Source organism: Solanum lycopersicum, chromosome 9 (assembly GCF_036512215.1).
Source record: "Solanum lycopersicum chromosome 9, SLM_r2.1".
NCBI lineage: Eukaryota > Viridiplantae > Streptophyta > Magnoliopsida > Solanales > Solanaceae > Solanum > Solanum lycopersicum.
This window is the reverse complement of record NC_090808.1, coordinates 66,897,017-66,915,343: the sequence shown is the minus strand read 5'-3', so window position 1 is coordinate 66,915,343 and position 18,327 is coordinate 66,897,017. Positions and strand designations below refer to the sequence as shown.

The window sequence follows — 18,327 nt, the reverse complement described above, 5'->3', positions numbered from 1 at the left end:
TTGGTAAAAATTAAATAATACGATGCATGAGATATGCTTGGAAGTGAGGTTTGACACACAAATATCTTCAAGAGAGATAAATTTAAGTATTTTGGGTCTAAAATTCAGAGGAATGACGATATAACCTTAGACACGAAGATGCGAGGGTTAATAGATAATATAATGTTGTCTTGCTTATGGTGGTTGATGTTTGTGATGGAACTAGTTGTATTATTGTAACTTTTTTTATCATTATTATTTTTTAACTTTATACTAATCTACCCTAGCATGTTGTTACGAAGTTTCGATTATCAAATGTTTTATTGTTGTTTTGGCTATTCTTTTGTAGACTTTGCATTGTTTTCTTATTATTTGTTATATTCTCTTCATTATCTCTTTCATCTTCATAGCGAAATTTATTGCACTTGAGCTCAGGATCTTTCATAATAGTCTCTCTGCCTCCTTCGTGAAATTTCATCGAGTATATTATTATTGTTTTCAAAATTCAATAAAATTATCAACTTTTATTTTTAGTTTCACTTTTTTTTAAAATAAAATGTTTAACTATTTTTCATTTTTAAGTGAAAAGTTTCAAAATAATCTAAAGAGTAACAATGAAAAGTAGTTTTTTCTTAAAGAAAAAATATAAATCATGAATTAACTAACGGAACCTCAACTAAGCTAATCTAAAGAGTCACGTTAATTTGTACACAAAATTGAGCAAATTCAATTTTCGGGACAATTCCAAACAGTATATAAGCTAACCCCCCTTCTTCATCAGTACCGTTTTCTGCTCCCTCAGGCCTCAGCACCAGCTCAAGCTTTTAGCCATGGTGCTCATCTTCTCCATTGCTACACACTATAATCTTCTTCTCAATCTTAACAATTTTTGTTTCTATACACAGGATTACCCTAAAACAGCAGTTCCTACTAACATCTTCACTGAACGCGGGTCCAATATCGTCGTCATCAATCCAGGTACTAAACCCTAAATTCTCCTCGATTTCCATTTTTTTTTGCTTTTTCTATTAACTAATTAAGTGAAATACTGTACTGTAATTTAGGTTCCGCAAATATTAGAATAGGATTGGCTCAACATGACACTCCATTGAATATACCTCATTGCATATCCCGTCGCACTAGTCAGTTACCGAAACGAAATGCTCAAGATCAAGTAAGGCCAATTTTTTTGAATTTTTGTAGTTAAGTTTGCAGTTTTATGTGATTTTTCGCAAATTTTAGTTTTGAAGTTCTAAGTCATCTTTAGTTTGTTGATCATATTGCAAGTGTGTATGTTTATGTATTTTGATGATATCCTTTTCTTTTTTTGGTGGATTAGATGCTGAATTCTCAGGTTACGACTGCACAGCATATGGAAAGGGAAAGAGCTTATGACATTGTAAGTATGATGAAATATGGTAAACAATGTTTAAATTATATATTTGAGCTTGAAAAAAAAAAGATGTTTAATCATATAAGCACGAATATGAAACTATATAGGTCGATGACATCAATACATTGTAATATTTTCGATGTTTCACTTTTTTTTTAATCAGGTTGCGTCATTATTGAGAATTCCATTTTTGGATGAGGAGGTAGCTAACAGTTCTTATCCACGCAAGGTACCAGGGATAATTCTCTATGCTTTTTAAAGTATAATATGAATTTTTTTTTCTTTGGTTCTGCGGGATTTTCAAGTACATGTGTGGTAAGGAGTGGTTATTGGAGCTATTGAAGCTAGATTTTATCAGGAAGATTTTAATGGAATCGAAACTAGTTGAACTACAAAGTATCTATAGCCATGCTTTCTGGAATACCTCTATCGACAATCTTTTGTGTGTATTTTGTGTTTATCTGTGCAGATGGGGCGTGTAGACGCATATCCTCCGCAAAATAACATGAAAGAGCCAGTGTTCACTTGGACTGATGTTTTTGAGAGAAATGTCCCTCATTCTTCAACAACAGGTAAGTACTGTAACATGTTCATTCTTTGAATTAAGCATTTATTCGTTCAGGTTTGGCTGTTGCATTCTCTATGCTGAAAGTTATAGGTGGTGTATAGTTTTCTTGTAAACCAGTTATATGTACAGATACACAATATTTTGTATGGAGTTTGAATACTCTTTTAGTCTACAACTCATTCTTCTTTGTCCGCAAGTGATGCCCTAGCCAGTTAGTTGGTTGGCAAGTAGCCCTATGTTCCAGCTGGCATGAAAATATTTTCTGCTATCAATGCCTAAAGCAGCCGAATGGTTCCCCATCTATAATTCTATTAGTGCTTCTGTGGATGGTCTAATTCATATTTTCTGGGAGATCTTTTAGCGATTAGATATCATCTGATATCCCGTGTCAAGCTTCTCAGATGACCAATGAGCATTATGACAAGGATATTTTGCGGCAACTCTTCCATAGTTGATGACCCGATCTTAAATTTTGGACTTGAAAATATTTTTCTGTTCTCAAAATTTTACATTAAGGACACTTTGTTCGGAGAGAATATATTTTCTGATTGGCTTAGCTTTTGTTTGATTTTCAGTAGTAGTTGGTACTAGAACATGCTTAGTTTGTTTATTTTGCTATTTACACCTTTATTTCAAGAATGAGTAAGTATGTTTTGCAATAGCAGAAGATGTACCCAACGAGGACGATACCAGCGAGTCACCCACTCTGAAGGAAAGCAAGATTAAGGTTGAACCTAATTCCAGTGAACGTAAATATAGAGAGTACATATGTGGAGAGGAAGCTTTAAGAATTTCCCCAACTGAACCATATTGCTTGCGGCGTCCTATACGCCGAGGTCATCTGAATGTATCTCAATATTATCCGACGCAGCAGGTAACATTTTGTTTCAAGATTTCTTTAGATGCATGGAAAATTTGATGTGCATCTGCTTCTTCCAGTTGTGACTCACACATTAGTAACTATACTTTTGACATCAATGTTGGATTTCTCTTTCCAATTTTTTCATTGAGCATTGGCATGATTTTCTGAAAACTTTTCTGTTGATTTTTCGAAAGGTGTATAAATGTAACTTCTTTCAGATTAACTAGAGTTACAGTGGCCATTATTTTATAATACTTGGGGAATTTTAGGTTCTCGAAGACCTGCATACTATATGGGAGTGGATTTTGGATGAGAAATTGCATATTTCTCATCGTGAGAGAAGCATGTATTCTGCAATCCTTGTTATTCCAGAGACATTTGACAATCGTGGTATATATACTCTATTTTTTCCTTCTCATTTTTTCTGTCTGAAACCAGAATCTGGTAAATTTATGTTTAGGCTAGAATCTTGTTATTTTGGTCAAATCTGCAATTTTTGAAATAAATATTATAAGGTGCATGCACCACTAGATCCTGGAATTTAGCTGCTCATGGTCTAGCTAGCTTCGCTAATTCACGTCTGCATAAGGTCTCTTATGTGTTTCTCTTAGTTGGTTTGTAAAAATGACATACTGTCATCCACGGGACACCTGTTTTAATTGAAGAAGCAATGTGAAGTTCCAGTGTTCTAGAGAAAGTAAATACTCCACTAGTTGGACTATCAAGACAGAGAGATGTGTGTGTGACAGTAGGAATCCCCAGCTGCTCCATCCTTGATGGGCAGGTTACCAACATTTGTGCTTGTGTGCTACAGTAGGTGGACTAGCTCAGGGTTGCGCAAATTGGCGCCAAACACCACTATCATTTAAAAAAAATTGTGATAGTGTGTTATCTTACATATGTGCTGTCCTGCAGACTGAAATGAGAATAATGAATTTAATTGACAATATATTGAGACGAATCCAAAGAGCTGTTCTGGTCTCGTTTCCACTGATTTTGGGAACTGGAAGGTAAGGCAAAAGAGAGCAGAAGTATAGTAAGTGGGTAAATTGAAGAGAAAAGGGAAATTAAAATTTGTAGGCCCAAAAGGAAATTATATCCCCATGTTCCCTCCTCTTCCTACTGCTAACACCAAATGATGAAAAGGAAAGATCAGTACTTTTCCTCTGCTTCCCTGATCTTGACTAGTTTTCCAAGCATTGAAGTTCTCCTTGCCTCTCCAAATGCTGAAGATAGTGATCCATCATAAAATGGTCTCTCAGAGAATTTCTCTACTCATCAATTACTTGGATTTGGAATTAGGAATATCGGAATTCAGAGCAAGAACTTTGAAATAGGGTCTTGTTGTCCATGGAGAAGCCCAACAGTTTGGTGAAGAGGAAAATTTCCCTATGGTTTCTTCAGATTGTCATTTTAATTTCTTTTGTATATACTGGAAACAACCTTTCTACCCCACAAAGGTAAGGGTAAAGTCCGCGTACATCCTAACCTACCTAAACCACACTTGTGGGATGACATTGGATATGTTGTTTTTGTTAATGTCTAAGAGATTGCTGTTAAGTGACTAATCTTCTGATTAGGAGTGGGAAACAGGCGGATTGAGTAGGATATGGACAAGTCAAAAACGAGTTAAACAAAAATGGATAAAATACCTGACCAATCATATTTAACACGAATGGAAGATAGGTTACTCACTGGATAATATGGACATCCTTATTCTTTTATCAAAAAAAATATGGACATCCTTATTGTCGATATTATCATTGTGGAATATGGTGGGTCTAAATTACCCCACCAAAGCTGATCAAAATTATCATTATCATAGTATCAAGACAATACCTACTATAACATAGAACCAAGAGAGCTCATTTTACTAGTTTTATGTACTACTCTACCACATTATTTTGTGGGGGAACCAAGAGAATATCAACTATTTCCTTTGAACAATCCAACAATGTTAATATGCTTATAGTTCAGTTATTATGTCAAACCACATTCACAAATTTCCAAAAGAAATGAATTTAGCAAGGCATTGTGCTTCCTCGCAAATAAAAGTATTTATAACCTGCTTCTTTCCTTTCTTTCTAAATTCTAGGAAATAACATAGTACTATATGACTGTAGCCTATGTTTAAAAAAAAGTATATGATGTAGCCTGTAGTTTAATCTACTTTGCCCTTTAAATTACCAAATCTTAAGTGGACAATATAGATTGACTCATATTTACCATATGATCACCCTTTCCGTCGTTGATATAGAACTTTTGTTCCTTATAGAAAATGTAACACTTCTTGCTGTTTATGCAAAGCAGAAATCAAGGAAATGCTATCTATCGTGTTGCGTGACTTACGGTTTGGTTCAGCAGTAGTCCACCAGGTGATATTATGTTGCTGAACTTTTTAGGCATTATGAAGTGATTGTATGTATGCACACAAGTTGGACCTAAGCCTTCATTCTTATTAACCTGTTCATATAATTTTCCAACTACCGACATACATGACAGCATTAACTTTGAAATATATAGATTGCTTCATTCTATTTTTTTGAAGATCTGATAATTGCTTGTCCCATGCTTTCTAATCAACAATAATACCAATAAAGCTTGTGTGTAAGGTATGTATTTGTTAAGTATGATCATAGAAGAACTTACATATTACTACCCTCATTGCAAGTTTCTTGATAGACTTGCTGCACTTTCTAAAAGGGGATCACGTTTAGTTTTCCAGGAATTTTAAGCTTACTTCTTGAAAGTTGGTTTAAGGCTATTTTGATGTAGATCAAACTTAATACATTTCATTTTCAGTTACTTAAGGAGAATAGGAAGATTTATCTTGTACACCAGTACGTTTAGCAATAACTTGCCCAACGATTGGCCCACTTTCTTTCTTATGGAGCACCTACTTCTTGATGAAATTAAAAAAGAAGGGTCAGAATCTATTAAAAACACTTATTTATTTGAAGTTGCACTCAGTGGGAGGAGGTGTGGAACGGTGAATAAATCTCTGTTCTTTTTAAATTAATAATTCGGCTCCCCGAAATCCTATGTTTAGGGTGTCTCATCAATGTTTTGTTTTCTCCATCCTAGTTGTCTCTTATGATAATCCAAGATCTAAATTATTTACTCCCCTCGGTTCCAGTTCCTGTGACAATTTTTTAGTTCGGTTTAAAAAAACCCGGCAGTTTTATAAGTTCGGAAATATTAACACAAACCTTCTATTTATCCTTAATGACAAACTTTTATCGTGACACGAATGTTATGGCATGTTTAATGCTACAAGCTTTAAAAGTCTCCCTTCTTTGTGCCATTAGTTACCTTAGGAGGGCTAAGGAAGAAACATTAAGGATGTCAAGAAGTTTGCTGAAATAGAAAAACTTTACTCTTGAATATGCAATTGCCTGTTCTTGGAAATGCAGATGACTGTCAACAACTAACTGGAAGTGCTAACTGTACCTTGTAATCAACAGTAGGGATAAAAATGGATGAGATAATCTTTTTCTTTTGACTACCGGGAAATTTGTCTGACCGTCCTTTGGACCAATCACAACCATCTAAACTCGGTGAATAATAGGCCACCCCTCTACCCTTCTCCACTTAAATGCCAGGCTTCGCTTTACATGGTGTGGGGCTTGAACCTGTGACCTAAGCCACAAATCCTCCACCTTTTGCCACTCGAGCTAGGCCTTGGGGGCAAATGTATGAAATCATCTTTGTTACTCATGTTCTGTTTCAATTGGTTAAACCAGGAAGGTCTTGCTGCAGTTTTTGGAAATGGTTTATCAACAGCATGCATTGTCAACATGGGAGCTCAAGTGACATCTGTTATCTGTGTTGAGGTATGGTGGCTTTGTTTCTACATTCTATATGGTTGGAAAGTAACAATTAAGTCCCTTTTTTGTTACAGCTTTGTTTATAGCACCCCAGCATTAGAATGGGACCCAGGATAAGGATTCTAAGTAACTTTGATACTGGCATACTGCAAGCGTTTTTCCTTGTGTGTTGCGGAAGTGGGTGGTTATAACTGGACATGAATCATGATAACGTTCCGAAAGTAATTCATGTTACTGAGGCATCAGTCTTCACAGACTCACAGTAATGGCATCTATCCTCTTTATTTCTTAAATAGATTTTCCGAGCGGCTCTCGCCACCTATTGTGAAAGGCCATGAATCATGATTAGTACATCCAGTACCATCAGTGCTATTGATGCACACCCAAGTACAAGAAAATTTCTCATTACCCATAGTCTCAATTCTAGGTAAAATTATACAAGAAAATTGGGATTCTGAGAGTGCTATTCTATCACTGGCATGATATCTTTCATTGTCATTACTTCACTGTGATTACTGCTTCACCTTGATCTCCCCAATTGCTCTGTCAGTGCCTTGTTATCTATGTAGATGACCTACAGTCTATACATATGTTGTTACTTAAATCTGGAAGTAAAAAAAATTCTGTGATATTCTTATGCTTTTTAACAAGAACATCTGAAAATTGCTATTTGACCTTTATGCTGATCCTCCATGAGTTCATATGCTAATTGTTAATGCTATTGGACAGGATGGAGTGGTTCTACCCACAACACAGATATCTTTACGGTTTGGTGGAGAGGTGAGCATTCAGTAAAACTATGGATTTTAGTTTGCGGAATGAAAAAGTTGAGAAGCTCAATTTTTTTTATGCTTTGCTTATAGCAGGGGTTATTTTCATTTTTATTTCTTGGAGCTTTTTTAAATAGGGTGAGACATATAATAAACTGGGAACTTCTTTAATCGGATGTTTCAATTGAATAGTTTTGCAGTCAATAGGCTGCTTATGCCTTAGATCTATTGCTCGTGAATCCAAACTGATTTCACCTTTGTAATATCCCCAAGTCTATATTCGATAACTTTATTCCAAAGATCTATCATATGATGCAAAGTTCAATATATGATAATTAGCACAAACTTAACTATCCCTTGTTCTTATAATACCGGAACAAACTTTTCTTCTCCTTTTCTTTATAATTTATAAATAATGCAAAGTTCTAGGATTTTTTTGGAAAAACATAGGTTTTCTTTGTCTTCAAGTGTTGATACATAATATAATTAAATAATTAAAAATGTACTCTCACTAATGGCTTAAGCTTTTAGATGAGATGATTACACACTTCAGCATCAAGCTTGAAGCAGTTTATTAAGTTCTCGGCTTCTCCTGTAGTCTTCCCTCAATGATTTTTTAATTGTCTTTCGTCTTTCTTAGCCAACCTGTCTGTTTTTTTAAAAAATTCTAACAGGATATATCAAGATGCCTTCTCTGGACTCAGAGGCATCATCAAACATGGCCACCTATTCGGACTGATGCCCTGTCGAAGCCTGTAGATTTGCTGATGCTTAACAGACTTAAGGAGTCCTACTGTCAGATCAAAGTAAGTTTCCTAATATTCAGGAAAATACAAATTTAAGGTTTTTAACTTTATATGCTAGAAACACGTATAGCCCATTACTGGATATTCCTCGGTTTGGTTATCAATATATGAACCTGGGAATGTATATCCAAAGTGTCCTTGGTATGAATGGAGACAATTAGTGGATGATGTTCAGTTTAATTGTTCGATTTATCACCTTCTATTGTAATCTACCACACTGTTTATATTAACTCTAGTTATATAGGATGCATCCTTACATGAATACCTAAATGCATGTTTAATTTATTCCACTGTCCAGGAGGGGGAAGTAGAAGCTGTTGCTATGGTACATTCATATGAAGATGGAATGCAACCTGGATCTCATAAGACTAGGCTGACTGCTCTTAATGTATACCTCTTAACCTCAAAATCTTCTTGTATTTATTTTGCTTTTTTTGAAGAGGACGTGTGATTAATGCCATTTGTTTAACTTTCACATTCTAACTCTTCGAAGATAAATTCTGCTTATGCCTCGTAACTTTCTGGGGCAACATTTTCAATGCAATATATGACAAGGTTACTGCTTTACAAGGGAGACAACTTGAATTGTCTAATCCAGAAAAGTTATTCTTTGATCATGATTCAATGAAAATCCAAAATTAAATTATGACATGCTTTTGCAATTGAAGCTGAGATATCATGTGAGCAATTGCGACATGATTTGTTGAACATGAGATTCCATGTTAACAGTTGGACAAAAAAATTTACAGTATCAAGTTCCATCTGTATTTCAAAAGAAAGAGGCAGATTTGGTACTTGCTGATAAAGATGAAACCTTGAATTCACAAGGGTTGATATTAGTGCCTGATAGTTTGATAATACAGGTTCCCCCAATGGGTTTATTTTACCCAATGCTTTTGGTTCCAGATGTCTATCCTCCGCCACCTCGCTCTTGGTAAGTCAAGTATATATGATTTCACTAAATCCTTTCTCCTCCTTCTGTGCTCAGTTATTGCATCTAAATAGGTTTAACGATTATGATGATATGCTTGAGGACACATGGCACATGGACTTCCCTGGTGGTGGTGCATATCCGATGTGGGAGAGCTACCCAGTTTTCCAAACAAAGCCAAAGAAAGAAGATATTATTGGACTTGCTGAAGCTATTACAAAGAGCATTCTTTTGACAGGTGATAATAGTAATGTATTCTATAATGTGGTAGAATTTGGATACTCTTTCTGAGCCTTGTTTCATACAATTGACAGGGCGTATTGAGCTACAGAGAAAGTTGTTTTGCAGCATGCAACTGGTTAGTTGTTTGAGGCATTAAACCTATAGTTATTGTCATGTGGTTTGAAGCGTGATATTTTTCAACTCTTCAGATTGGTGGAGCTGCATCGATTTATGGTCTCATTCCTGCTGTGGAGGAAAGGTTTGTTTTGAGTCTAGTTTTGCCGGAATTTAAACAGAAAAAGAAAACAATGGCCCTGTTGCTAAAAGAAGTTGGACATAATTATATATACATATCATCAATGAATATTCCACCCTCTGTTTAGAAATTTTTTAAAGCATAACTAGGTGACTGCATTTGGCATGTTATCAGGTAAGTGCTGATAAGTAGAATGTTCAAAATTTTCCAAGCTATAGAAATGGTTTAGGAGATCACCAGTAGTCTAGTATGCTTTGATGTTTTTTGTTTCTAACAAAATAGTATGCTTTTATCTAACTGCTCACTTTCGTATCCAGAGTTTTACATGCAATCCCTTCACATGAAGCAATTGACACTGTGGAGGTAAGTTTTGAGCTTTTGATTTCTTTCTATTCTAGTTGTTATGTCATTCTTCAATATACATGTGCAGACAATCTCGTGTACCTTATATCTTCTCTTTGCCAGATGCATAATCTGGCGCTTGATTTAATCAAATAAATTTATATCAGTCCTGCCCCCATTATCATCCTAAGGTTTCTATGTGTTTGGCCTTCTCAAATATATCCTTCAGATGCTTAGATTGTTTTCAGCATGCTGAAGACCATAAATGGGGAAAACAAATTGAAAAGGGAAAGGAGAACCCAAAAATAAATATATGAGAGTTCCTTTGTTCCTTAGGAAGATACACGTCTTTTGCTCTCGCTTGTTGATGAGTACAAATTAGTTGATAAGCATCACATACTAATGATGCCTTTTAAGTTTTAAAGTTTATTTTATAAATAAGTAATTGTGTGTTGGAGAGGGCAATATCGGTTAAAGTAGATTCTTCTTTTGTTCCATCAAAACCCCTTCACAAACTGTACAAGCTTCTTCCAAAGTATACGGCTTTCTGGATGTAGATGTTGATATCAAGTACCGAAACAGATAATAAGCAGTTGATATGTTTGGTGAAGAATATTGATAATGACTTTTATCATATAAAATGACTTAAATGCTTTTGAAGTAGTTCACACTAAAAAGGAGTTCCATTATTTTGGCACCTTGAAAAAAAGGAGCTGATTATTGCAAGATTCTTAATTCTAATTGATTCAACTACAAATTAACTTATGTATCAATTACTCTAGATTGGTTTGATAGGATTATTTTTAATAAATGTAAATTATTTTGTGATAAATGCAATAGACCTAAGCACAAAAGAGAGAAGAACAAATGGTGAAAATGGAATGAAGAGGGTGTTAGGCGTTTTCTATGAAAGGGGTATTTGGAAGTTTAAAAGGTATTAGGGATGTTGTCACGATAGAGCAATCTATTTAAGATTTGTGTATGGAATGAATGGATAAAGACAAATTCTTAAGTGTTCTTTTGTTCTGTTTCGGATTCATGTAGGACACCAACTTGCACAAATATGAAGCGTAGTGATTGTTGTTGTTGCCATTTTTTCCCTGTATGTAGATTCCTTCCCCAACTAATCCAACTTGTTGAAATACATATGTAAAATGGACCATGTGTGGGTAAATATTTGGAATGGACTTTGAAAAATCTTTGGCTCAAATAGGTGCAATAGAAACTATTGTGATTGGGTACCCATCCTTTTTTGCAGCCCTTACTGTCCTTGCAGACTTACATCATTTCGTTTTCTTCTCATCTTTTATTCTGTTTTTATTTAGTAAGTTGCTGTATTTACATTTACGTTTGTATGTACATATCTTAGGTCTTGCAATCGAGAACAAATCCAGCATTTGTGTCATGGAAAGGCGGAGCAGTAAGTAGACACTATTTTTATTAGACGTTCTGCTTAGTTTCCGTCACACTATTTTTTAACGGCTATATCCTACATTCTGGTGGTAATATGGCTTTGATACAATTTAGGGCTTTGTATTATAAGTAATTCTAAGGAGGTGGTAAATAATCAGGCAAGGTAGCTCTCACACCACAATTATAAAAGGAATAAAAGGAGTTGATAAATAATAACTATCTATTATAGCATTAGCTGAAGTGTGTTTCTGTCACTAATGAAATAAATGGCACTGACGAGTCTGAACAGCGTAATGGGGCTGCTAATCGCATCAACTGACCTGTAAGACTCCACTACAGTGCTTAATGAACAGTTGATGCTACAGAGTATTGTTGCACTGAACCTATTTTGGTGCATAATTTATGAATAACATCTCAATTAAAGATCAGGAGCCTTAAGAGGGACAATCATTGTATTGTGTCGTGCTTTTTGTTTAATAATCTTAGTTTTTGTAGAATCCTAAGTGGTACACTTTTACAGTTGGTAGAATTCTTCTATTCGAATATCCACCAGCTCAATTTGAGATTGCTATATCCAGGATGCTAAATGTACTTATCTTGTTGAGACAATATTCTTTTAATGATGCATAAGGTGATACCTGTTCAACCATATCTTGTACCATGCTTCACTTTTAAGTTTGTATGAGACTCTATAGAGTTAGTATCACTTCTATGCACTGCAGATCCTCGGAATTCTTGATATTAGTAGGGAGGCCTGGATTCATCGTGAGGACTGGATTAAAAATGGAATTCACATTGGCAGTGGGAGAAAGTACAAGGATTCATGTTATCTTCAAGCTCAGGCAATGTGCTACCTGAATTCATAAGAGGTACAAATAAATGTTGCTCTAATTTATCTATATTCATTTTCAACTCAGGTTTTATACGTTTGATTTTATTTTTGCTTCAGATAAGTGGGAAGGGTAAGGGATGAGTTGGGGGATTAATCTAACTGACGAGGGAATTGAACGGTTACGATTATTATCTTTCCTTTTCGTCCTGTCAAGACATAATTCTCGTCCTTGCGTTCTGATTTCTTGTTATTGTTATAGTGCTGGTCCATAGGTCGTGCAACACTATTGCTATTAACATTTCTCTTTCAACTCCTTTGTTGTTCAGCTTTCTGCAGGGTTATGAGATTTGATAAAGATCGAAACTGGAGCTTGCTAGCTTATCTTGAAGACGAAAGAACTGTAAGCCTCCCTCCTCTCTCTGGACTCATATGGTAGCCTTTGTGAACAACGATTCGATAATCCTGAAACCTGAAAAATTATTCAAGAATTATCACTGAGCAAGGCCAATCTGGAGTACATCCTAATTTCTAGGAAACTTAAGTCACAGTATAGAGTTATACTAATCTTGGTATTCAAACTTATTTAAGACGATTTCATTCTCAAGATTGTGGAATTTTCATAGGGTTGATTTGCTAGCTGACCCTCTATGTGAATAATTAACTTGGGAGTAATTTAATTAGTCAAATAAATATGATAATCGTGTTATATTCAAAAATATTAAACCATGCAGGAAAAGCCAAGTAGTCATCAAAATTCGGCGCATTAGTCAAAAGCTAAACAATTCGATGACCTTTTCGTTGGATTAATTTAAATATGACTTGGTATAACCATTCTCACTGAAATGGTCGGAAGCTTGTTAACTTTTTCATATACAATATATTACTATTATTTTTTGTTTCACACTGATCATATTCGTGAGAATAGCTAGTGAATATTTATATTTTTCCGGGGAAATTTTAGAGGGAAAATAGCGATTCTTTTCAATAGTGTAGATACTCATCAAAGCTTCCTATTATTTCCGTAGGAAGATGCTATTATTTTCCTCTCTCATTCAATTAAAATATCGATAGGAATAACTATTAAACATTTTTTAGTAGTAAATTTCAATGGAAAACTAGTGACTTTTAAATAGTGAAAGTGGTATGTGAGGGTTAAAATGGTCATTTGAGAAACGATTACTAATTTCTATTTCATGTACTACACACTTCTCTAATACTTTTGATAATTTCTTCATTACTTAAAAAAAATTATGGATTAATGTTTTCAAAACATTAGTTGGTGCACCAAAAACAAAATGGTAACAAATTAATCAAGAATCAATAAAATTCTACTTCTCTTTAATTTAATTATTATGGAAGACAGCTTGTCAATTATAGATTAAATTGTGATATTTTATTTAGTAAAGTGTTAAAGACTCTGTTGTTATGTGATTAAGAGGTTATGGATTCAAATCACGAAACAACTTGCAGTAAAAATTAGGATAGATTACGTAAGCTTGTCCATTGAAGATTAAATTGTGATATTTCATTTAGTAGAGTGTTAAGGAAGCTCTTGAGTCACTGGTTAAGTTATTGTTATGTGATTAGAAGGTTATGAATTCAAATGAAACAACTTCCATTAGAAATTAGAGTAAGATTATGTGCAATAAATTCTTAAGTTCGTTCTTTTTTTTTTTTTTTGCCCTATTTGGTTGATTAATTTGAATTGCTTATTACATAAATTAAGAAAGGAAAAAGATAAAAGTAGAAGAAAATATGCTATAAAGATTAAAGGGTGTGGATAAATTATTTTAGTATAGTCAAAAATGTTCTTCAATATCTTGTAAAGTTATAAAAACTAGTGTTAGGGGTTAATTGATTCCTACTTTTGTCTATGCTTTTGGATTGGGTCTTTGCTTGAGTCCATTCATTTCTGTATATTCTTTTTTCTTTTCTTTTTTTTTGTGTCAAAGGTGGTTTAAATATGACCCACCATGGACACTTTGACTAGGGCACATAAAGAATATTTAGAAATTATGTTTGTTCTTAACTGATGTACTAATTAAGTGATCTTTTTGTTCCTAGATAAGGTTGAATATCTTCGAGATTAAATTTATATTTTGTTTGATTAAAGATTTCTTATCGAAAACAGTGATACCCTGCTAACATCTTCTTTTTATTTTAATTTCTTAATTCTCCATCTTTCTTCAGCTTAACACCGATATTAAGCCCCCTCTTTTTTGTTCTTAGTTGCTTGTGAAATAAATTAGTTCAACGGTCGTAATTTCATTCGAAATAACTTAGAGCCTGTTTGGCTCAGCTTAAAAGCTGGTCAAACTGACTTAAAAGCTGGTTTTTGACTTATTTAACTGTTTGGCAATACTCAAAATAACTTATTTTAAGTTAAAAAAAAATTATTTTAAGCCAAAAGTTAAAAGCTTGGGTAGGGATGTTTTTTTTTTAGCTTATAAGCTGATTTAAGTTGACCATATTTTTATCTTTTTGCCCTTAATATTTTTATACAATGTCCAAATTACCCATATAACCCTAACATCTCTTTCTTCCATTTTTTCCTTTTCACGTTTGGCATAACAACTTCAGCACTTTTATTCAAACGCATAACTGCTTATTTTAAAATTAAGTTTCAATACTTTTAAAAATACTTTTTTAAAGCTGCTTTTATTAAGCCCATCCAAACAGGCCCTTAGTCAGCTGAACAAAGATTCTTTGGTTGCATAAGATAATATTTGGGAAAAAGATCACATTAATGGTATACCATATTTTGGGTACCTTTTCATATAGGAAAGCATAAAATTTAGCACTCTATTGTCTTCCTACAAAATATTTGTATAAAGTTAGGTTATTAGAATTATAAGTATGAAATAAAAATAAAAGGATTGGTAAATACAGATTTAAAACATTTAGTTTGGATTATTATTTCTTTTTCTGCCTGCATACAAAATATTTGTATAAAATAGGTAAAAATTTATTTCATGATATATAGTAGGAAATAAGAATAAAAGAAGTACTTAGTAAACACGTATTAAAATATCAACATTAATTATATCGTATCCCATGATATATAGTATGAATTAAGAATAAATGAATTAGTAAACACAGATTAAAAGATCAAAATCAACATGAAGATGGTTAGTACAAGTCTTATCCCGACCTTATGGTAGTGTATATTGAGAGGTTTTTTTTTATATATAAATTCCTGGCTCAAATAAAACATAATAAAATAAGAAAGGAAAAAAAATACTTCAGGGAAAAAATTAAATAGCACCAACAAATCCCTAATCCATATAAAATAAAAAAAAATAAGAAGGAAAAGAGAATATTTCAGAAAAAAAAAATTAAATAGCGCCAACAAGAACGAGATGGATATTGCCTATATGAAGGATAAACTAAGAAAAATGAAGTTGAATTTGACATAATTCACACGTGTGACGAGGACATAATTAAATGATTCATTTAGAGATGTGAGATGTTGAGTTTGGTGGGTCTGATGAGAGGTAGAGAAAGACCAAATATATATCAAGATAAAATGATTAGACATAACTTAAAACACATGTAACACAGACTCTAAATGAAAAAATATAGAGATTTCGGGATCAAGAGCAGGTTAATGATTGTGCTATAGAGTGTCACTCATAAATGGTAGTATTAATATTTTTTTGATTTTTAATTAAAGTCTATTACTTACTCTGTTTCAAAAACGATGACCTAATTTGACTAGGAATAGAGTTTAAGAAAAGAAAAAGATTTTTTAATATCTTCATAATTTCTTATCTTTTTTCGACTAGCTAATATACCAAGTGATTCAGTTCAAATCCTCATTTTCAGTGAGAGTTCTTAATTGATCGATACTCTGAATATACATTTATATCATTGTTCCCATATTGCTTTACAATATAATCTTTATTAGTATTAATTGTCTCTAAATCAAACAATCTCTAAAACATAATTTATATTCTCAATCTTTTTATTTACGAACTTACAGAAACTCATAACTTAAAACTATATATTCGAAAATATTCAAATTAATTTAAAATAATTATAAAAAACACATTATGTCAAATTATCTCGACACCATTTATTGTAATATTCCATTCTATTTATAATTAAAAACTTAAAAGTCTTATTCATCCTACCGTACTCGTGGGCGATACCATCGAAAAGGAACGTTAAAACGATCCAAAGTTTGAAATGCGTGACAGCACAATCAGACAATGAAGATAACTCGATAACTCCGACCCAAACGTGCATTGTCCTTTTTAAGGATTAAATATAGCCACGTAGGTGTAATCATAGCCGTTGATTGTTTCATCATTTGTCAGAAAATATACGATGATGATATAGTTTCACGTGCGGGTAATAACCCATTACTTAACGGCTGGATAAAAAGAACACTTTATAATAATTGATTTACTGTAATATAATATTTGTGTTCGATAAATCACGTAGAAAAAGTGAATCGTATTACAAGCTTCATGTTATGAGGTTATGAGGTTATAACTGAGTAGTCAATGACAGTTGGGTTCTATTCAAAGTTTCTTGCCCACTTTTTTTATCGTAATTAAAATTAAGTGCTTATAGTTTTAAATATTAGAATACAAGAGAAAGGTATTCGAACCCATAATAAATGTGTGAAATATTTTCACCACTCTTTCTTATCGTTGAACTATCAATCATTCTGTTAGGAGGTTTAACGGGACAGCTAGTGAATTCGTTTGAACCGTCGGATCCACACCTAGATCCGCCTATGCTCTCAGCTACTCAGCGGGTAACTTTTAATAATAATTAATATGTATATCTTTTCGATATTAATTTATTGTCATTGAATTTAGTGCCACTATAAATTTTCAAGACAATTACAAAGAGGGATATTGTTATTAAAAAGTATATTTAATGTTAATTAAATTATTATTATTAACTAATTACAATTAAATTGTATTTTTAGTTTTAACTTGTAAAAGTGTTTTCACATATTTTATGGACAAATTGGTATAGAATTTGCCTAGAATAGAAAGAGTGACGTTAGGTTGAAGGATCCAGTCAGCTATGAAACGCTTTTGACCAAGTGATGAGCTTTTTTTCTTCTTTTTTATAATATACTATAAAGTATATACTATAAAAATATCAGTCTTTTTGCTTAAGCTGCTTAGACATGAGCTCGGCTCAGAATGTGAATGATTAATTTCGTGTCTTAATTTATGTGATATATTTTAATCAAATATTAAATTTATGAAATATAAGAGAACATTTTGTAATACTTCAAAAGGTACATCTTAATATATTTGAATTAAGATATTTATAAATTAAAACTTATATATTTAAATTGTAACCCTTTATTTATTCAAACATTAAAATAAAATGTATCATATCATTTTAATATTTGATTTTTTCAAAATTTTACGTGAACGTCAAATATTTTATTCACCAAACTGTCCATTATAATTTATATCTATCTATTCATGTTCTCAATTTATATCATCTATTCATGTGCTCGTGGTATCAACAAACTCCTTTTTCCTATTATGCTAATTATCTTTTTTGGTACACAATTTCCTGCTATCCTATTATAATAGTATATAATGACAAAGTATCCTTTTAATACGTAACTTATCCTCAAGTAATCAACTTTTTAAGGCAATATATATTTGACATTTTCCTATAAAAAATGAAAAGACAATCCAATGAAAAATTAAGTAATAAGTCAAATTTTATCATAACAATTAAACTTAGTTTTATAAAATATGGAATTTTAATGTTCAAATTATAAAGATAATATTAGTTTTAACAATTAACTTAGTTTTATGAAATATAAAATTTTAATGATTAAATTATGAAGATAATATTAGTTTTGTCTCCAAATTGTTGTCAGTCTTAAAAACATTGTATACTTAATTAATTAAATTTAGATATATATGCTTGATCTACAATATAATATAACAAGTAATTTCAAACTCTTATAGGAGTACAAGACTCTTAAATGTAGTTGCAAGAAGTGATTAAAAAAAACACTCTAGAAATGACGAGAATTTAGGAGTGTACTTCACTCATATTGCAAGATTCGGAGGGAGGGTATTAAGTTCAATTAGTCAAATTAAGAGGCGTTTTTAAGACGACTTAACAGTTTGGAAT

The 18,327-nt window shown here is 32.7% G+C and overlaps 1 protein-coding gene across 6 annotated transcripts; it reads left to right on the top strand.

Annotated features, from left to right (window-relative positions):
• Positions 1-653: 653 nt before the first annotated feature.
• Positions 654-17,131, top strand: LOC101244230 (actin-related protein 9). Of its 6 annotated transcripts, none has more exons than XR_011211460.1 (22): positions 654-812; positions 885-957; positions 1,044-1,153; positions 1,319-1,378; positions 1,536-1,601; positions 1,842-1,944; positions 2,606-2,814; positions 3,072-3,192; positions 5,113-5,177; positions 6,546-6,635; positions 7,359-7,409; positions 8,074-8,205; positions 8,504-8,593; positions 9,069-9,139; positions 9,211-9,374; positions 9,451-9,494; positions 9,568-9,617; positions 9,932-9,977; positions 11,326-11,376; positions 12,092-12,238; positions 12,528-12,601; positions 16,884-17,131. XR_011211460.1 is itself a non-coding variant. In XM_010328451.4 (21 exons), exons 1-20 carry the CDS (start codon positions 810-812, stop codon positions 12,233-12,235), a joined length of 1,743 nt encoding a protein of 580 aa, XP_010326753.1. In that variant the 5' UTR covers positions 654-809; the 3' UTR covers positions 12,236-12,238; positions 12,528-12,924. The 6 variants fall into 6 exon arrangements, 2 of the variants coding, with proteins under 2 accessions (XP_010326753.1, XP_004247705.1); XR_011211459.1 differs by having other exon boundaries at positions 2,603-2,814; XR_011211461.1 differs by lacking the exon at positions 16,884-17,131 and adding an exon at positions 12,933-13,108.
• The last annotated feature ends 1,196 nt before the right edge of the window (positions 17,132-18,327 follow it).

Excerpts from the sequence above, each read along its gene's own strand:
- LOC101244230 (XM_004247657.5), top strand. Across the intron at positions 9,140-9,210 it reads CCTCCGCCACCTCGCTCTTG|GTTTAACGATTATGATGATA; the intron begins GTAAGTCAAGTA and ends GCATCTAAATAG. Across the intron at positions 9,978-11,325 it reads AAGCAATTGACACTGTGGAG|GTCTTGCAATCGAGAACAAA; the intron begins GTAAGTTTTGAG and ends TACATATCTTAG.